Raw genomic sequence first — 22,867 nt, 5'->3', positions numbered from 1 at the left:
CATATGATGCAGTTAAAGTGTTTGTTAGTGACAGTGCCCCGTACATGACCCGGTGTTATAAAACATTAAGTGTGGTCATAGGGGATTCACTTAATGCATGTACAGTGCCGGGCACATAAGATCAGCTTGGTTGGCAATAGCTGGGTTGCAGTGATGGCAGATTTAAATCATGTGGTTGCGATAGTAAAGTCTGCATTTTTGAACTCAAGAAAGCGAAAATATAATTATTTACAATTCTTAACATCAGAGTATGGTGCTTCAAGGAAAGCAAAGCTTTATCTTGCACCTGTCATAATCCGATGGAATAGCTGGTTTCAGGCTGTCTTCTATTTGAGTGCTTACTTTACTGATGTTACATTTTTCAAGATATCTGACATGAAAGACATCAACAACTGTGGTATTAAGTATCTGACTGATCTGAGTGACCGAGAAGTGGTTTTTGTCACAGATCATGCAGGTGGATTGGTTGACCTCCTTACTGAACTTGAAGGGTCTTCGTATCCTACCTCTCATCTCCTTTACTCCAAATTGCATAACCTTGACGCCAATTTTACCTTCATTTGTGAGGGGAATTTTTCTGCAGCAACTAATGATGCTTTGATTAAGCTCACTCCTCTACAGCAGGCTGCATGTAGGGACACGTGTAAAAAGCTGCTCATTCTTCACAGTGCAAGTTAGCCACATTGAAAGCTACAGACCCCAACCATAAGCATTTTGTGTCGATATTTCAAGCTTTGTATCCAAAAATATAATTTTGAATAACACTGATAAATTAGATGAGCTTGAGAAATTGTTTGGAGTAAAAGATCTCTCATGAAATAATATCTGGTCTGGTTACTGTTCTCTGAAACATGCAATTCAAACCCAGATGACAGAAAGTGAAAAATGTGATGTCATACTTGCATTAACTGCAGTTCAGACAGAGTTCAGCATATTTGCTAAATACTGTCTTGAGTTGTTGTGGACCCCAATGAACAATGTAGATAGCAAGCAATTGTCTCATTACAACACAGTGGTTACAGACAGACGGTGCAATTTGAAAAAAATCAATGACAAAGTATTGACAATGCTTTTGTTTGAACAATGAATTTGCATTGTGTGTGAACCAAGGACAATAATTGCACTTCATAAACTTGGAATAGTTAAAATTAATAATACCATGCGTTTATTTTAACTTTGTAAAAAGATGCTAATTTTGGAAAAATAGATGTTAATTTTTCAGGTCCTTATCCATACCTAATTCGAAAGCTTGAATGCGATTAACTCACACTTCATTGACACAAACTTATACTTATAATGTTTTGCAAGCGTAGCAGCACATTTACAAACTGGCCCGTTAGAGTGTACACGGCCTATTGAGAATGTTTCTTTTGCTGTTTATACCCGTTCTTTATCGCCCCTCTTTTAATGTCAGCTCTTTTCCATTTCTGAAATAACCTGCTATCAAGTTGAAGGAAGATTTGAGTAACTGCTCACTCTCGTCTCATCATGGCAACTTCTATACCTAAACTGTATATACTGTATTGATCTTTTGAGGTTAATGTATCAAACCTGTTATGTCATGGTAATTTGGACCTTGTTCTTCTCCTTTCAGTGATTTAGCTCCAAATAAGCTTATCTCTGTCTTTGTTTTTATTACATTTAGAGGTCTTGGCTGATGATGACATTCAGAGAATAAGTGTCAAAACTAGTACCATTCTTTTGTGAACAGCATGTGATATATTTCACATCAAAAACTATTATTGTATTGAAAAGGTGGATCCAAAATATATTTAATTCATTGTAATCCCAGGTCAATATGGAATACAGTAGAGTCTCGTTAATCCAAACTAATTGGAACCGGAGTCTGTTCGGAATACGAAATTTTTGGATTAACCAGAAGGTATTTTCTATTGTTTTTACGTCCCGCGAACTATTTTTATGATTTTCGGAGACGCCTAGGTGCCGGGATTTTCTCCCGCAGGTGTTCTTTTACATACCAGTAAATCTACTTATACCGAGCCTGACATTTGAGCACCCTCAAATACCACCGGACTGAGCCAGGATCGAACCTGCCAAGTAGGGGTCAGAAGGCCAGGCCTCAACAGTCTGAGGAAAATAGTTTCTACAATACAGTACAGTACATACTGCAATTTGAAATGTCCATTTTTTAGCAATTGCATTAATAAAATATGCTGCTTTCTAACTGCATATTCAAGTAGGTTCCAATCACTACGGCATAAAGAAACTAACAGACACTGTAAAGATAAGCAACCAATGCTTGATGGTTTATGGTGTGTAATTATGTTTACACGAAGTTATTCTAGTATAATATGACTAATAAAATGCAAGTAAATATTCATTCTATAATATGTTCTTTCATTTCAATACGGAGATTTTTTAAAATTGAATATTTCAGTTCGGATTAACTGGATTTTCGGATTAATGGTGTTCGGATGAACGGGACTCGAGTGTATTATGAAATTCCTAACTTTCGAGGATAAATTATGCTGGCTCGCCTGTGCAAATGCTTTATTTTTTGGATTAATGTACCGTTTGCATTTTTTAGATGCCTTGTACATGCACAGAAAGTGCGCAACGTCCTCCAAAACACTGTGGCTAATGAAAATTCCTATGATGAAGGGAGGAAGTGTCTAGCTTCCGTGTGCATTGCAGTACAGTACAATGACCCCCACCCTTGTATGATTTCCCGGCTGGCACTACTTTCCTTTAAAATCATTAAGTCCGTTTGGGCTTGGCATTAAAAAAAAAGTCTGAATCGCCACACACTTCCTGCTACGTGACACTGTGGCATTCCTTAAAACGCTGAATACAAAAAAACTACGATTTTACTCAAACTTAGCAAATATGAAGCACACTGTATACACACCGAAGTGAGTGAAAGTACAGAAAGCTATCCCAGCGCGTTCCGTAAGACACATTCTATCACGAGGTGGATAAATTGTGCATTTAAATGACTCTGTAAAATACTAATTTTTCTTAAAATGTGAAGGCAATTTTTAATTAAAAGTCTGAATTTTGGTAATGGGACCAACATTGTCCTCCGAATTACGAATTAACTGTATTTTGAATTAAACAATTTAAATAACATGCATAACCATACCTGACGTTTCCGGGAATGAGAGTTTCTTCGAATTAGGCGGGATTTTGAATTATCAGGGTTCTACTGTACTTATCACTTGAGCCAACATTCATTGGTTATATTTCATAAGCTGGTAATATTATTCACGAGTTAGCAGCTCAAGTTTCTCTACTGTGTCAGAGTGTACTAAACTGCCACTGTTAAAGACCATTGTCAGCCCAAGCGGCAATTTCAGTCTCATACCATTATGCATGCCTTGTGAACAAAGGCCCTGTATGTATAGCTTATACTGAATGGTACGCGTTTTCTCAATAATTCTTGTTCTAATGCATTATCCACCATCGGACATTGGTGATGCACTTGGCTACCTTAATTTAGTCGGTGGCTGCGCAGAATTACAAAATAGTTGTTTAAACAAACCACTGTCACAGATTCTCCAGCCAGGACGTGTACAGTCTCCCAGGACCTCTCTTTCACTGGATCTTCCCTTGTATAATTAAGTAACGGAGGGATTAACTTTCTGGGTGCCTAACGACATGGTCAAAGTAGGAGAGCTTCTTGAACTTAACCATCTTACATAGTTCATTTGTTTAGTAAAGTTATGTAATCCTAACCACACCTTGTGGTAGTATTTTTGCTCCTCCACAAATTAAAAAATAGCCTTGCTTATTCGGACCTGTTGCTCCAAGAAGTCCACTGAAGTCTCAGCCGGCTCGACTTTCACTTGTCACTTCACAGGTGATCACCGAGTTGCCGCACATGCTCTTAGTTACCATTTCGTCATCATTCAAAATATGATGCCCAGGAAATACATCATCAGTATAAATCACATCTTAAATGTGATAATCATCCACTTCTCTAAAATTAACATTTTCAATAGTCATTAGGATATCTTAGACATTCAATCTTTCAACTTCATCTTTGTCAGTAACCAATAAAAATCAATGGTGTGCTCTTCAACATAAACTTACAATTTTCTTCACAATTGAGTTATGTTCTGAGCAGTTACTAGGTCCGATGATTTATGAGCAAGATAAAGCACCTATTTAATATCGTATCTTTGGAAAATAACAGTCCTACAATTTTCCATTTATAATTTCTAAGGGATGCAATAACCCCTTAGTCCAGTGGCTGAATTAATTACCCCATTTCCTAGGATATTAGACCCCTCCCTGGTTTTTCGAGAAAAAGAAAAAAAAAAAAAAAAAAAAGAAGTAAAGCTTCCATATAAGACCCCCCAACGTAATTTGTCAGAGATGAACAATGATTCCACTTTGAAACGGGCACAGGTCAATGACATCATGACATCACAGAAATATGTGAATAGTTTCATCTGTGAAACCCACGTCAAAGTCATGTGATACATCCGTGTTTCGTAATTAAGAAATGTCCACTTCCGCAGTGTAGTGCAGGACTGACGATGCCGCACAAATATGTAGTTTCGCATGTCCGAACCGCACATTTCAAGCATGCATGGCTCATACGACAAGTCTGTGTTTTTTAGTTAAGAATGTCGTCCAGCATAACAGTTAGCACAATTAGCTGCCATTCCTGGAGGCCAGAGTTTTATTCCTGGTATTGCAAGAGATTTAAGAATGGGAGTAAGTTTGATATGCAGTAAAATGGTTCACATAGCTCACGTCCACTGGGGGGCACCCCTAAAAAGATCTGCACCACCTCGGGATGAGGACACAAGTTTACTTTAGTTAAGAAATATTCACGGTTGTTGCTATTAATATAGAGGGCAAGATCATTAACAAAGGGATCATTTAATATGTCATAACTCAGGCCCATATAGGTAATTTTTGGACAGAAGTAAGTTTACAATGTAATAAAAACAATCCAGTCATTAAGTTCGTTTTACTCATTAATATAAATTCTACAATTAGAAATCACAATAAGACCTTAGGGTTAAAGTGACTCTAAACTAACTTAATAAAAAAAAGAGAGTAATAAGAATGTTATTGGTTTTACGTCTCACTAACTACTTTTACGATTGATCATACATTCATTTATTTAAACACCTTGTCCCAACCTGTCAATACTATTAACAATTTGTTGTTATTAAAAGCCATAGATGATTCGAGAAACTTGAACTGTCCTTTTCTTCAGCAGTGTAAAATTACCAAACACACTCTTGGACTTAGATCATCATTATAATCCCAAATTCTTAACTTGACACAAAAAATAATTTTAAACATCTATAATAACTGTTGAAACTTTGGTTAAATGATAAAAAAATTAAATGTATCAGCTTATAAAATACAAACATCAATTCAAATCTTAGATTATCGTTAACAATACAAAACACATATCGTCGCCATAAGACCTATCTGTGTCGGTGTGACGTAAAAAAAAAAAAAAAGAAGATGTATCATTGTTGTTTGAGTCTACAGTCCATAGACCGGTTTGATACAGCTCTACATGCCACCCTATCTTGTGCTAAACTTTTCATTCCTACATAACTACTACATCCTACATCTGCTTGTCATAATCGTATCTTGGTCTATCTTCACCGTTCTTACCACCTACATTTCCCTCAAAAACCAACTGTAGAAGTCCTGGGTGTCTTAAGATATGCCCTATCATTCCATCTCTTCTTCTGGTCAAATTTAGCCAAAGTGATCCCCTCTCACGAATTCGATTCAGAATCTCGTCATTCATGATTCTATCTATCCATCCATCCATCTCACCTTCAGCATTCTTCTGTAACAGCATATTTCAAAAGCTTCTATTCTCTTTCTTTCTGAGCTAGTTATCGTCCATGTTTCACTTCCATACAACGCCAAGTTCCAGAAAAAAGTGTTCAAAACAGATGTATCATGTACAAAATTAATGTTAACTTAACAAAAACAGGCAATTTGCATTGTAAACATGGAGTGTATGATTAAGAATTGCATATTTAGTCGCCAGCAGCATTTGCAAAGCACAAGATGGTGTCGTGCTCTTTACTAGATTTGTGACAAGGAGCAGAATCACTTCAGCAGCTGCTGGGGTTTTCCTTGGTAAGTACATCCAAATATATAAATTTCTTTTTACAAGTTGCTTTATGTCGCACCGACAAAAAAAAAAAAAGTCTTATAGCGAAGACGGGATAGGAAAGGGTTACGAGTGGGAAGGTAGTGGCCATGGCTTTAATTAAGGTACAGCTCCAGCATTTGCCTGGTGCAAAAATGGGAAACTATGGAAAACCATCTTCAGGGCTGCCAACAGTGAAGTCCGAACCCACTATCTCCCGAATACGACCTCACAGCTGCAAGCCCCTAAATGCACCGCCCACTTGCTGACTATTTCCAATAATTCCAGTTTCATTGGCGCTATACATTTGGCTTACAACAAGATTGTGTGTTTCAATTATGCGCTAAAACTATAAGATTTTCTGCTGCATTTATCACCACTTAGTTTTCATCCTTCGATGTATAATTCTCCAATGCCATGCCTGTCCTCAAATATTTGCCACATACCATTAAGACGTCCTTTTGTTGAAGCCATGTTAATGGCACAACATCCAGTTCATTTAAATATGAGGTTTTCGATTATTTTCGTTTAGCGAGTCCAGGTGAACTGTGAGAACTCTCAGCAAACTGCAACACTTTCTTTATTAGTCATTAGGGCGTGCAATGATGTAGCACCAACATAAAACACTGATGGTAAATTTGTGAAAAGGTAACCTTTCTTCAACCACTCAATGACATTCATTCTATTATTGATGGTTATGACAAGTTTTCTCTTTGCTGCAGATTTCAAACTCGACAATTCTCAGCAGTTAGAACGCAAAGATAAATGTTCATTTTAGCTTTCCTGCTTTGTACTGATGAGTTAGAAACTACACCATAATGTACCATAAGATTCCATTAATACAAGAGGCTGACAATGACCAACAGCTAGGCTGGTTTCCGATTGCCCTGCATCGAGAAATATTTACGATGTGGTATTCCAACAGGGATAAAAGTGTTCAACCTTGACAGAGAAAGGGACAAAACTTATGTACCCAGGGGTGTTAACAGGTTAGTTGAAGGAAGTAGAAAATAAACAGCACAGTCACACCTCTGCTATATGCACAATGGACTGGGAGTGGGCACATTACATTATATTCGCCAATAATGGAATGGACGTTAAAGTAGGCTATGTTTGAGATAGTTGACATTGAAAAGCTTCCCTTTCTTCTGTGACAGATCACATATTAGCACTCAAATGATTTTTAACAACATAAAAAAATATAAAAATCATATGAAGCCATGTCTACTGCCAGTCTATGCATGTGTACATAGTCATATTATGTTATGTTTGTGAACTCTTGTATAAGAGTGTTAATGTACAGTCGCTGCAAAAACAAATGAGCACACTCATGATTTCAAGATATATTACAGGAATGATGTTATATAAGGAATTGTTGTGTTTATTTATTAATTTGTTCAATGCCTGTGGGTCTGAAGACATCTTCATGAGAGGTGAAACTAAGCAATGTCGATATCAGCAATGCGCTCATTCTTTTTTTTTGGGAGACTGTACAGTTTTAAAATCAAGTTGGGCAACGGACAATCCGCTGAACAGATAACCAATGGAGGTGTTAGTTTTTCTTAATTAGCGATAAAAACAAAAATCGTATATAAAGGACAGGTTGGTTTTATTTTTATGTATTTACATGCTTCGCGTTGTCCATGAATAAATTTAAATTGCGAAATAATGTGAATTTTTTAAATAAAACAACGAACACCACAATCTGCAAAATAATTTTTGTTATACAGGGTGTAACTAAACATGTGGGAAAGCTCCAGGGATTTGATAGCGGACCTGACAACAAACAGAACATGTCCTGAAAACATATGGTTTATTAATTTTAGTTTCCATGTTACAGGCATTGTTTGTGGTGTACATAACACAGACCACTTCAATATGCTAAAAATAAAAATAGTTTCTAACACCTCTAATAATCAAGTTTCTACTGTACAGTAACTATTTCTCAGCAAAATATAAGCAGCAAGATATTATGAACAGGTACAACAATAATAATACAAAACACTGTCCATTTCAACATGTAAAGTATCTCACCTGTCAAATTCAACTCCGAAAGTTGAAATAGTCCGATAGAAATCAGCCTCCTCTCTTCGTGACCACTTCTTCTGATGGATTTCAAGCCGCTGACGTTCACGCTCTCTCACTATTTGTTCAATCTTCTCACGCCGTTCAATTTTCTGAAATGGACCACATGTTATCATTAGCACAGGAATGTCTCAAGAAACTATAATTAAACATAGAAGGCATTCTGATTGAGCCAGAGCTGAACCAAACAAAATGAGCAACAGTATCTTGATAAAGACAATAGTCAACACATAACATAATTAATATTAAAGAAAACAATTTTTTTTTTAATGGAGCAAACCAACAGAAGTTCAATCTAAACTGAAATGACCTTGAGCAGAATAAATCTGCCAACATAAATAGACACCCCTCAAAGACTAGTGTGAAAATCACCAATCCTATTAACATTCACTATGTATATAGGGAGTGGGGGATATGGTGCTAGGTAAAGATAATTGCACTATTCTTTCCACTTTTCTTTTTTCAATCCAGCTCTTCCCTCAGTATGTTATATATATATATATATATATATATATATATATATATATATATATATATATATATATATATATAATAGTATCTACAATTTATTTTTGTCTCCAGAGAATATTCTAATGAAGTCATGATAAAAAAGCTGAAGAAAACCATTGTATGAACAAACATGTGGATAGTAGTAATAACAGAATGATAATACTCAGCATTAGGTAATGAACTAATAGAGAGAAAATGATCAACATTGTGTTCACTCACAACCATCTTCACACTATCTCAGTCAATAAACCACTCCATTGGTCACTTCTTTGTTCCTTTCCATAACTTACATTCACCCAGTGGTAAATTGTGTTCGGCCCCTTTTTTCCCCACCTCTATTCATTTCCATATGCCTACCTCTCAAATTTTCCTGTGTTTATTCAGCTTTATTTTTACCTGATATTTCCCACATGTACGTTAATGATTTGTCAAGTGTAGATGTCCGCCCCTCTAATGTACAGGGAAGCAGATGCAAGCTCATTAAGGGAGAAGAGAAAAGGATACAGAACTGGAATGGATGAACAGGGAGCCTATCTATGTGAAGATGGTAGTGAATGAAGTTGTGGATACTTCCCTTGTCCTTGTGGATGTTCAAATTTGTCTCTCACCCCTCTGTTAGCTGTTCTCTTTTCTTACACAGATCTGTCAGTTTGTCTATTCTATAATGTGTTCACTTTTCATGTTACATTCTTCTTTCTATAAATGACCACACATAATATCACTAACCTTGATAGTTCTTCACCACTCCTGATGACGTAATAATAGCCATGGAACATCTGATATTACACAGAATCTGTATTAGAGAGATGTGATCTTTCCTTTAAAGAATATCACATGCACTGGCTGGGTAAAGAACCACGGCAATCTTGCGGAAAACTCACTATCCATGTAAGTACTCAGCTAACATGCCCTCTTAAGAGGTATTTTATATTTTAACATTGTAACTAAATGTGACGAATTTAACATGAACATTAACAAACACAGATTTAGAATCCAGAGTGATTAACATTCTTGAAAAGGATGTCAACCAGTTTGATCACAAATTATTAAATGTACAGTCCAGTGTCCTAAGGATTGTTGATAAGACAAACAGTGAAAAGGAAGAAGTTATGAAGGCTGCTAGCTACATGAGTGATGTCTTTGAAGAGCTGCATGGTGAGGTTGATGTACTAGAAGAAACTGTTCGCAAAAACAATATCATACAAAAGTGTGAGCCTGCTAACCAGAACACCAAAGACATTCTTCAATATCAGCAAAGTACAAAGTTTTGCAACACGCAAAAACGGTTGGCTGGACACCCCTGGTATGGTGAGGGATGAAAAGTGGGTTGAAAACTGGTCTAGAAGACAGCAAGGCGCGATCTTCACACCAGTTGTTACCAAGCAGTGGGATTGAAAGCAAGTTGTCAGTGTGGTCTAAAGGTAATTTTGCTCGTGGATTAACTGTTGACCAGTGCCTGGAGGAAATGACTCCTGTGCTGGGGAAAGACTGTCCACATCGGACAACAATCTTCCGCTGGTACAAAGAGTTCCAGAGGGGATATTTTGGGCTTGAAGATGATCCTCGCTTTGGATGACCGGCTGAAGCTGTGAGGAAAATGGTGCAGCAAGAGAGGCGGTTGATATATCGGCAGGTAGAAGACACCCTCCACATCCCTGCACCAGCTATTCATTCAATTCTACACGACCATCTGCATGTTAGAAAGGTTTGTTACCTTTGGGAACCCCATTAACTTTCAGAGGAACAAAGGGCACATCAAGTGAAATGGTGCCGAAAAATACTAAAATAGTTTGAAAATGGGACTTCGCGTAACGTCACTAGCATCGTTACTGGTGATGAAACTTGGCTTTATTATTACGATGTCCCAACAAAATCCTAGAACAAGGTGTGGCTGTTTGAAGATGATTATTTTCTTCAATAACCCATCATGTGTTAAGTATATGGCCTAATAGATGATCCCGCTGTCTTTTTATTTGTGTCATAAAACACCTCTTCATTTGTGACTGACGCTCCCTCCAGCTGTAGGCCAACACGCTACGGCCGTGTAATCAAGTTCTCTACCAAATCCTCACCCAGGCCAGTCATCGCTGGTGAACTGTGCGTGCAACGTGGCTGGGAACGCTAATTTAAATTTCTTATGGTGGGAATATTAATAACATACTAAAGAGTGACGTAAATGTGCTATTCTGGTTTCTTTAGCGTGTATTTAATAGGACATAAATGAAGCACCAACACATTGACTGTATATGTACGTACAGTAAGCCTATTTTATGTGCGGTGTTACACAATGCACTTACGATCGTAAAATTAAGCACCAACACATCACACCCTAAAATATTATGAACGTACTAAAGAGTGACGTAAATTTTACTACCCAGGTTTCTTTAACATATATTTAATAGGACATGGACTGTCACTTGGAAATAATGATGTAATAACCACGGAAACACGCCAGAGAGGGACGTCTTAACCAAATTCAAATGTATCTTCTTCAGTGACCATCTAACCGAAGATGGCAGATGGTTGCAGGCGTGTTGTGTGTTCCTGATAATAATCGTGTTTCTTGTGGTCCAAGGGCTTTTATTGCGGTTACATGTGAATGAAAGTGAACCGACTAGCGTATACTTTGAAGTGCGGTAAAACTTGTCGGGAAGATATACTCGACAATAATAAGTTACAAATAAGCACCTACATGCTGTGTATTAACGGCAGTAGGCAGCGAATGGCGCCCAGTCAGTGCGTAAAGAACAAGCCTTCGGCCAGTGGCACATCCATCCTGATGCTGAGTATTCTACTACTAGCAGTTGCCGGCAATGTCCATCTGAACCCAGGACCGGAGGTAAATACCAGCCTTAGCATCTACTACCAGAATGTCTGTAGTCTTAAGAAATCACTTGTGGACTTTAACGTCGCTCTGAGTGACGTTCATTACGACTGTGTGTGTTTAGCCGTTGCGTACAAGATATACAAGGACGGGACATAGCTACTAATTTGCTGCTGAAAAGACGGCCCGGCCGAGTTTACGGTTTGGCCACAAGATGTCAGGTTTCAGTTCTGCTCTTGGCGGACTTTAACATTGTGATGTATGGAGTAATTGTTATGTTGTGTTGATTTTATGCGATTTATTGTGCGTATTGTTTCTGCCGGTGAGTGTCCCTGAGGTTGAAAGGCATGGTGAACTGTTCTGTACCTCGATGTACTTCGGATACCGATAAAAAGCAAGAAAATGTGACATTCCATTATTTTCCTTCAGAGTGCGGTTTAGGAGAGAAATGCAGGCAAGCTATTTCGAGGCATGAGTATGTAGCTTGCATTTTAATACATCAGATTTCAGTGTAAGCATATCAATTAAGCAAATTCTCCCCAACAAATTTCCTTCTGTTTTTAGTGTATATCCTGTTCACAACAGAAAAGTGTCAAATGCAGGAAGGCTACAGCTCCAAGAAATGACGTTTTGCCATCAAAATTTAGTAAATTTTTTAATTCAGATAACAATGAACATACCATATCTGCAACATATAACTGATCTACGTCACCCACAAACAAAAAAGAAGTACCTACAAGTCTCGTTTCTATGTCAAGGGAAGGCTACGAGTATCTATGTTAAATCTAAATACAGTATATATTGATGAGATTTCAAATGCCAGATTATGGAAAACAGTCTTTATATTGAGAAGTAGGATACAGTAATGAAATCAGAAAAACAATTTAACACAATGCTGTCCGCTCACGTATCAATACGTGTTTCCAAGCACGGTGCTCTGCCGCCGATCACGTATAAATACGTGTTTGTGCAAGTCTGTCTTCTGATGCCATCTAACGGTTATTGAGGAACTATTTAGAGATTATCGTTTATGTGCCTAAATGGTAGAAAAACTACGCTTCTTTTAGTATTGGTTTTGCCCGTTTTAGTGCACCAGTTGCAATTGTTTTTGCCTTCGAATATCTTCTGTGTATCCATCAATGCTAGTAAACAAAAATGGCAGCCCCGGTAAACAAACACAGTGGACTGACTACTGGTGATATTATACATGAATTATATGCCGATAATTTGTCATATGTTTCCCGTGATTGTGAGGAGAGTGAAGATAAATTGTCTAATGATAATTCTAGTGCTAGTGTCATGCATTTAAATGGAAGTGATGCTTTGAATTACACTTTTATTGCACCATGTGAGCAATGACCTGATGCTTCAGATAGCAAAGATGGTCTAGATGTAAGTACTGTTGATAATATTCTCCCTATTTCTGGCAGTGAGTGGCCTAACAGGATATTATACTGTTTTTGGAGTCTTTCTCGTGGACACCTGGCTTTAAAATTTTGCCGAGTGAACCTGAAAATATAGGTTGTGATGTCAAGTTGTTCATTTGTAATGATTTGTTGGCGTATATGATGGAGGAATCAAACAGATATCAATACCAGAATGAACCGAAATATAAAATCTCACCAAAAACTTTAAAGTGAACAGATATAACTGTGAATGAACCTAAAATTATTAAATTATGATATCTTACGGGAAGAAAAGTGAAATACAGAGAAATTACGCTAAAAATCTGAGTCCTCCGGCATAAGAAAGCACCCACCGGCTAAGATTTGAGATTCTAGCAATTCCTAACTGTACCACAACAGAAGATGCTAAAAATTATATAGGATTTTCTAATGGCAAAACGGGCATAACAACGCTCTCCAAACAGCGGCCTCAATACGAATAGGCAAAGACATCAAGGATAATTTAATAAAAAAACCACCTATTCAATACTTTCCACGTTTAATGTAGATAATAACCACATTAAACGTGGAAAGTATTGAATAGGTGGTTTTTTATTAAATTATCCTTGATATCTTTGCCTAACGTCATCTTCAATACGGAACAATAATGAGAGTTGTTACTTGTAAATTGTAACTCAATACGAATGTCTACACAGCAGATGTGTGGAGGAAAAGGTAGGATAGCTGATCATTTAGAAGATGGTGATTAAACCCAAAGAAAACGGGAAGAAGTGACAAACTCGCTAATAGACTTCTCTGATCCTTTCGTTACTTATTTTGTTTAAGCAAAGTGTAAGAAATACGTTGTAGAAAGTAAGTCATACAACTGTTCTTGGTCTATTTTTTAAAATCTCGCATCAGTCTGGTGTCTTCTGAAATGGTTAGTTTTAATGAATTTTTATAAGTTTTTGTAATGGAACGTGTTGTAACGAGCGGGCGAGACAGCTCAGTAAAGAGAACTCTAGTGACGTTTGTCGGAAGTATCTAGAGGCCGAGTCTAGTGTGCTGTATTTCCTGGCCTTATGTATCTCGTAGGCAACGGTTTAGCGGAGTCCTGGCTCGACTCTTCAATCGACACTGGTGAAATACTGCACGAAAATTATGTTATTTTCCGCCAAGATAGGCAAAATATCATTACTAGTAAGAACAAGAACACTAGCAGTGAACTCTGCGTGCAGTCCAGTGCAACGGCCTGACCTAACGGGAGACTGGGAATGTGTTGTGAAAACACCCCCATCCCCTGGCCGAGCGCTGTACATAGTCTGCTGTTACCTGCCCCCAGACAAGGTGAAAGTACAACTCAGACACTTCCGAGAAACTCTGGCTCGAATCAATTGTGTAGCAAAACAAACTGACACTATTATCGTGTGCGGTGACTTCAATATAAGCCAATTAGCCTGGGCTTCAGACAATTCGGGATCTATTAATCCTATCCTCACCCATGTCAACGAGGAAGTCTGCTTTCTTTTGGAGATCACCAATGAATTTAACCTTCGCCAAGTTTGTGGTTTTCCAACACGAGGAAATAACTTCCTGCACCTTACTTCCGTGTCTGAAAAAGTCACTAATAATAACCTGTGTGAAGTAACAGAACAGTTAGTACAATCAGATCATTCTGTGCTTGAGTTCAGACTTCATATTTCCCGTGTTCCTCGTTTACCACACACTAAAAAATAATTATTCATTTGGATAAAAGCAGACTTTCCTCATCTACAAAATATCTTATTCCGCTGTCCGTGGAACTTGCTTGAATTCTGTCCATCTCCTGATGCCACAGTTGACTTGTTTTATGACTTACTGCACAGCGCTCTTAAGGTCGCCGTACCTTCCCGCATAATGAAGACTAGGCATCTTCCCTCTTGATATGATTCCGAACTTACAAACAAAATGCGGGCAAAGGAAAGAGCAAGGAAACGAGCTGCAAGGTCTTCACTTCCCTCAGATTAGATTGAATTTGTGATGCTAAGAAAGGAATACAAACAAATGCAGCGGAGAAAGTATAGGGATTATGTCTGGTCTGTTGAGGAGGATATTATCAGACATCCACAGAGATTTTGGAAATTTATTCATTGCAAATCAAAATCTAGGCAGCTAAACTCTACGATGATTAATGAAGACAAGGAAATTAGCTCACTGAAAGAAATTCTGGATAATTTTGCTGATACTTTCAAAAAATTCCATCCACCCAGTGTTCCCTGTAATTCTTACACCGAATAATTCGGGGAAATTAACTTATCAGTGGTAATTTCGGCATCGGAAGTCTGCAACATCTTGAAGTCGATGGATACGAAGAAGTCTTGTAGTCCAGATCACATTCCAGGAATTGTGTTACGTGAGTGTGCTGAGGAGCTGGCAACCCCACCACCCACGATACACAACTGGTCTCTTTGTACAGGCAATTTCCCGTCCAAATGCAAGAAAGGGTATGTTATTCCAGTCTTTAAGAAAGGTGACAGACCTTTATTTGTCAATTACAGACCTGTAGTAGTTCTTTCATTCATTTCCGAAGTAGCGGAAAGAGTCGTATACAAAGCCTCGTACAGTGCCGCCAGTGGTTTAATTAATATTAATCAGCATGGTTTTGTCCAGAAACGCTTAACTACCACCAATCTTGCTGTGTACTCCCACTTCATATCTAGCGTTCTGGACAATTGCAAGCAGGTTGATGCAGTGTACACGGACTTTTCCAAGGCTTTCGACTTTGTGCAGCATAATGCTCTTTTTACCAAGTTGTCAGCATATGGCATTCATGGAAGCTTGCTTGAATAGTTTAAATGCTATCTTTACAACAGGAGGTATTCAGTAAAATACGAGGGTATAATTTCTCGTCCTTATCAGCCTATGTATGGCGTTCCACAAGGTTCACTACTGGGACCTTTATGTTTCCTTCTATTTGTTAATGATCTGCCATCACAAATCCATTCGAGCAACTGCCTGCTCTATGCTGATGACCTTAAAATCTACAGGGTGATTGAAAAGATGACTGGCTGAATTGTTACAGTCTGATATAAATAATATTAGTGATTGGCCTAAATATTTCAAAGTGCAGTGCAATATCCTTCACGAGAAAATTGCAAGTTAATGTATACAATTATCATATAAAGGATCAAAAAGTGAAGTGTGTTAATAAAATTAACAATCTTGGTGTTATTTTGAGTAATCAAAATGTATCTTTCAATGAGCATGTGTTAAATATTGTTAACAAGGCATTTAAATTGTTAGGCTTCCTCAAAAGAAATTGCACGAGTTTTAAATCTGTTGTCCCATTGAAAACCCTGTATTTCTCACTTATACGATCTAGTCTAGAATACTGCTCTGAAGTGTGGATCCCCTCACAGCAATACTTAGTTAATGCTTTAGAGCGAGTACGATCCGATTTTCGAAATGGATCAGTAGAAAGTGTTTGGGCATCAGGCTGTCATTGACAGATTATGATTTGTTTTGGACAAACATGTGTAGCGAGTCTCTTAGGACTAGGCGCAGGTATGTCAATGCACGTTTCATACATAAATGTATCGGTAATTTCAATGACTGTCCCAATTTACTCCAGTTGCTACCAATTCATGTTCCTTCCCGCAATACCCGACAGGCTGTCGCCTTTCACTTACCCAGGTGCAGAACAGAATCACACAGAAACTCTTGGTTTATGCAGGCCCTAAGACCCCTGAATGAAATCAGTGGGATAGTGGATATATTTCACTCGTCAGCTAGTGAAATTTGCAGACATCTTATGGACGCTTCATAGACAGTGTTCATTGTATCTTGTTCTGTGCATTTGGTAACTGAAAGTTATACTTCCCTCCTTCCGTCATTCCAAATGTATAAACACTTTTCTGTTTGTCTTTTTTTTTTCTTTCTCATTCTGTATGTTTCTTGTAAATATGTATATATTCTATATTGCTTAGTTATAATTAGTACTAGTAGTAAGAGCTGTTAATATTGTTATTATTTGAATGTATTATATCATCTGTAATTGGAGAATTAATAACTCTGTTGATGATAAATAAACAAATCAAATCAAAACAAGCTATAAGGGTAAATCAAAAAGAGCCAGAGATATGAAATGGAAAGGTCTAAATTACTCTACATGGATCACCTATTGTAAGGTATTTGTCCGAATTATGGATGGGGACGCTACGATAATACTCATTTGAAATGAGCAACAACTTAAGGAGATCGAATTAGGTTAATGCTCAGCTTGAAATACAACATAATGAGCAATGTTATTTAAATACAGTAAAATACCAGGATAAAAAAATTTAGGGGACCTCAGAAAATAATTTGTTATAATGAAATTTTGTTATACTGACGTATGCCAATTCTTAAGAACCTGCCTATTACTAAACCTGTTGAAGAATCTACGTTATTTCAACACAAATTTACACATAATAATAATAATAATAATAATCGTATGGCCTCAGCTGCCGTTTTGCAGACATTTCGATTTGACGCCATCTGGCTGTCTGCTCGTCAATTTCGACGTTCCGGTTTACTCTATCTGCCATCTAGCGGACCTAGAGTAAACCAGATCTCTCTTGGGCGTCTATGGCTGAGATTGAATTAATTTTGTCGGGTAAATACCAAATGTATCACCAGAGATCTTTTACATGCCGACATCGTACGACATGGAGTGTCGAATGGATTTTTTTCCGCCCTTCAAAAATCCGACTACCTCTGCCGGGTTCGAACCCGCTATCTTGGGATCCGGAGGCCGACACTCTACCACGGATCCACCTTAATACTGTATGTATTAAATGAGAGGAAAATTAGGATACATATATGTACATAAAGTAATGACATAAAGTACAGGTACTTGCAAGAATTTTTCAGCACTCCAAATTTTACCCTGTACCGGTACATTATCTCCTCGACCTTATTTTTTGAAAAAGTCTGTGATTTTCTACTGAACACTCCCAGACACAAACGAATATTCATGGTAGTCAGCAACCACTGCACCTGAATTTTACACAAATTCAAAATTGCATTTACATAAAAAAAAAATTACAGAGTAACCTAAATTCAACATTTATCCACGTCATGATAGAATGTGTCTTCAGGAACGTACAGGGTAGCTTTCAGCACTTTGATAGATTCAAGTGAAATCGTAATTCTTTTGTATTCAGCGTTTTAAGGAAGGCCACACTATCACCTAGCAAGCAGTGTGCAGAGAAGCAGAATCTGCAAACACAGGCGATGCCGACAGTTAGCAAAAAAAAGTGGCTCATATACGATATAGTCAATACCAATGAAACTGTATTGTTTCTTTTAATGCCGAGCCCAAACAAATTTATGATTTTAAAGGAGAGAAGTGCCAGCCGGGAAATAGTACAAGGGTTGGGGGGCATTGTACTGTGTTGCAATGCAAATGGAGGCGAAAGACTTTATCCCCTCGTCATAGGAAACTCCAATAAGCCACAACGTTTTAAGGGCGTCTGGCACTTTCCCTGCAACTAAAGGGCATATAAAATGCATACAATACAGTAATCCAATGAATAAAGAACTTGCACACGAGAGCCAGCGTAGTATTATCCTCGTCTTTGAATCATACTGTTTTTCTTTCATTGCATGAGGTTATGTTTGTCAGTGAGTTATCCGAGTGAATTATCTGAATACTGCAAATGCACCTTGTTGGATAGATTTTGGAAAGAGCTTTTTCTATGACATTAGAAAGGTTTAAACTGTGAATCATGGTTAATTGCATGCAGTAACGGGTCTTAGAACATTCTGAGTTGCGGCAAAGTTTGGCATTTCTGAATTACAAGCTGATGGTTAATTCAAAGTCCGATTATTGCATCCCAATGACTTCAAATTAACGAGGCTTTACTGTAATGATGTTCAGTACTGGTACGCCAAAACTGAATAAGATAATCTTCACATGCTGTTGTGATGCGTTTGCTTACTTCCTCCTGATTTGTAATCGGGTACATTCACCTGTATGTTGTATAGAGTGTGCCGTCTGGTGTTAGCTGTATAGAGACATGCTGTGCGAAATACCCGGCGATCAAAACAGGATTTCAATTATAGTTTGAGGCCTACTTTTTAATTCATTATACTGAAAGTTCGAAATTCATTGCAATGAGATATTTTAACACACGTTAAATAGGGAAAACGGAAGGGGGCCTAAAAAAATTTTTGCTATTCTGAACATTTTGTTAAACTGGCATCTGTTACAAGGACATTTTACTGCAGTAAGTTATGGATATGGGTAAAGTTAATGTTTGGAACCAAATCTATGATTGTGATATAACATGCGGAGCTAGGATTTTCATGTATTCAGGACTCATTAATTGTTCCTTTACCCCTAACAAATTTCAGAATTCTTGACCTAAATGCACGAAGTATGAGGAACAAATTTGATGACATAACGATGTTGATATCTCAGGCTAACCTCCCAGAAGTAATTGTACTTTCAGAATCCTGGCTTAAGAATCATGATAGTAATTTTTACTCAATACCTAATTATAGTCTCAACCATGCTGTTGAGAAATCTGGGGTTGGGGAAGGGGTAGCAATACATGTAAGTGCAAATTTAATGCCGAAGTTCTCTATGTAATGGAAGATAAACATAGAATAATTCTAGTAAACATCACAAGTAATACATTTAATCTGAGTATCATTGCTCAATATAACCCAGAAAATGACAATAGTTGCCAGTACTTTGAGGATTTGGAATCGGTTTTATCTTTACCCAGTGGTAAAAATTGTCTGTTAGTTGGGGATGCCAATATAGATATGTTATCGATAGAGAAAGTTAGTCTTCAATATCTGCATTTCCTGCATTGTAACAACTTTAAAACACTTTAACTAAAACATCCAACAACAATATCTCGTACTAAAACATTAACTGACTATATTTTTACAAATATTGATATTGACACATAGAGGAACTGCAATATCCTGTCAGATCACAATTCTTTGATTTTAGGTATTTCTGGTACAAAGGTAATTCCATTAGATAGCCTAAATTCTCATAGTATATCCAGGTCAAAAACAGACTGTAATCATAATCATCATCATCATCATCATCATTTTACAGTTCAGTTTCCCGGGTACGTCTGGCGAGCCTCTTCCATTCTGTCTTATTGAGATATGTTCTGTTGTTAATGACGTCCTCCAGTGTCCTTCCCCGATCTGCAATGTCCATCTTTACGATGTCCATCCAGTGGGTTCTTGGTCTTCCCACAATCCGTTTCCCTGCCACATGTCGCTCCAAGTTAACACGTGCTGTCCTTGCTGGCTCCATCCTCATTACATGTCAAAACCACCTCAGTCTGGACATGCTGATCCGAGCTAACAATGATGTAACAATCCCAGCTTCCTTCCTAACCACATCATTCCTCAACTTGTCCAGTTTGTTTTTTAAATTGTGGACCTAAGGAACTTCATCTCGGATGCCTGCAACCTTGATGAGTCTTTCTTAGTGAGGGCACAGGTTTCAATACTATAGGTTAATACTGATATGAAGTACTGATTGAAAATGACCAGCTTTGATTTTGTTGGTACTTTGGGATCCCAGAGGAGTGTTCGTACTTGCTGGTAAAAGTGAGAGTTCTTCTGCACTCTACTGTGGCTAGTGTATCTCGAGATATTACACTGCCGAGGTATGTACAGCTTTCCACACTTTCTAGTGGATGATTTCCTTGCATGATGTTCGCTGGTATTCCCTTTCTGTTTATAGCCATCACTATTGTTTTGAGTTCGCTTATCTTGGGATTGAACTCCTGGAACTTAACCTTCCATTCATTGAGTCTCGACTGTACTTGCTCCTCAGTTTCTCCCCAGATCATGACATCATCAGCAAAGGCCATTGCATTTAGTTCACCAGAGGTTTTCTTGATGATGTTCATTTCATCATCCATGATGGTAAACATTAATGGGGATAGTGCACTGCCTTGTTGGACTCCACTTTCGGTCTTGAACCAGGATGAATGCCCGCCACCCAATCGCACACAGCTGGTACAGTTCTCATACAGCATCTGAACTTTCCTCACCAGTCCCTCTGGCACATTCCTTTTTCTTAGGCATTCCCACAACTTCTCTCTTGCAATACTGTCTTATGCCTTTTCAATGTCAAGAAAAACCATAAACAGACCTTTGCCTTTTCCCCAATATTTTTCCATTAACATATGGACACTGAAGATTAGGTATGTTGTGGACCTGTTAGGCCTGAAGCCATATGGTTCCTCTTCAAACTGTGGCTCTAAGCTGACTCGCAATCTGCTCTATAAGATTTTCTCAAGAATCTTAAGCCCATGAGAAAGGAGTGTTATTCCCCGGTAGTCGGAGCATTTTCGGCGATTTCCTTTCTTAAACAGGGGGATAATGACACCCTTGCTCCAATCAGTAGGTATCTTGCCATCTTTCCAAACTGCACTGAGCGCTCTGGGTAGCCACAGAAAACCCTGGACTCCTGCTGCTTTAACCATGTCCGTGCTAACTTCATCGATTCCGGGGGATTTCCCCTGCGGCATCTTCTGAAGGGCTGCTTCTGTTTCTGCCTATGTAATGGGCGGTACCTCTGTGCAGGTTTCAACAGCTGGCTCTTTTGTTCTCTGATCTGCTTCTGTCCTGTTCAATAGGTGATCAAAATGATTCCTCAGAACCTCTCTGATCTCATCTTCTTTCCTGGCCAGGTTTCCATTAGGATCCTCAATTGCTTTGATGGTTTCAACTGAATTGTATTTGTTTTTGATCACTCTCAACAACAGTTTCATAGTGCCTCTAATGTCTTCCTACAGTTTTTGAGTAAATTTCTACCAGCACTTTATCTTCTCCTCATCTACTACTCTTTTAACTCTCAATTTCTTGTCCTGGTAAACTTGCTCGAGGTCTCTGATCTTCCTCTCGTACCTTACCTGTTATGGCTTGGATTACCCTCTATCTCGTTCTTTATTGCCATGTTCCTTTTCTTTATTGAGGATCTTACTATCTCATTCCACCAGGGTGTCTCTTTTTCCCTTACTCTCGCACTTGTCTTCCCGCAAACCTCTATTGCTTCTTTTAACAAGGTGTTTTTGTCTACTCTACCTCACCACTTCTTCCGTAGGCAGTTGTCCTCTTATACGGTCCTAATAGACAGTCCTTTTTCCAACCTGTTGTAGTTCCCACACCTTAATATTAGGTAATTTCCTGGTTGTTATCTTTGGTACATTAATGTCTTTCAGATTTGCTACTAATAACCGGTGGTCACTATTGAGGTTCTCGCTTGCAATCACACAGGTCTACTTCTTTACTTATCTGTAATGACATAGTCAAAACTCAAATCAGACCATTGTTACTAAGCCCTGTACTATGTACCCTTGACACGACTATTTATCAACGGCTGTAATTGTTGTTATTCACAATAGTACCAAAAATTGTTTAATCAATCTTTCTTTATGACTGCTCCTATTTTAAGTTTGTAGCAAGTTAAGATTCTCCAATCAAGTTGTCGGTTTATGCCAAATGTTAAATCAACAATTACTTACTGCAAGCCAAAAATCTTGAACCTAAGACTTCAAGCAGATAGTTTTTCAATTTTTACGACTTCACTTCAGAATAAGGTCTCAATTAACATTCTCATATTGCTGGAATGTTTTTTCCAAACATTCTGAAACATTGTAATATTTAAAGATTCAAAACACACCACTGCTACTAAGCACTGTATTATGTATGTACCTTTGTCACAATTATTAACCAACAGCCAATGGCTCATATTGTGACTTACCTTCTATTCTTCTGAATTTGTTGTTTTATTTTGCCTCTTCAACTGTTATTGTGGGGACTTGATCTTTAATTTCTTCCTTACCTATGCATTGTTTTTTGAGTTTTATTCGGCTGATGATGACCTGGATTGGGGTCGAAACCGGTACCGCTTCCACTTATAATTAAATAGGAATGTAACACTACATTTTGTATTTATTT

At 37.9% G+C, this 22,867-nt stretch overlaps 1 protein-coding gene across 5 annotated transcripts in view; it reads right to left on the bottom strand.

Moving 5' to 3' along the window:
* The window catches only part of LOC136877494 (chromodomain-helicase-DNA-binding protein 6), a 703,291-nt gene that overhangs the window by 152,239 nt on the left and 528,185 nt on the right, over nt 1-22,867 (bottom strand). For all 5 annotated transcript variants that reach the window (XM_067151592.2, XM_067151593.2, XM_067151595.2 and 2 more), the window contains one exon: nt 8,135-8,277. In XM_067151592.2, coding sequence (XP_067007693.2) covers nt 8,135-8,277 — 143 coding nt within the window. The remainder of the gene's footprint in view (nt 1-8,134; nt 8,278-22,867) is intronic.

This window comes from Anabrus simplex, chromosome 7, assembly GCF_040414725.1.
Source record: "Anabrus simplex isolate iqAnaSimp1 chromosome 7, ASM4041472v1, whole genome shotgun sequence".
In the NCBI taxonomy this organism is placed as follows: domain Eukaryota; kingdom Metazoa; phylum Arthropoda; class Insecta; order Orthoptera; family Tettigoniidae; genus Anabrus; species Anabrus simplex.
The sequence above is the reverse complement of the archived record's forward strand: the minus strand, read 5'-3'. Positions and strand labels throughout refer to the sequence as shown.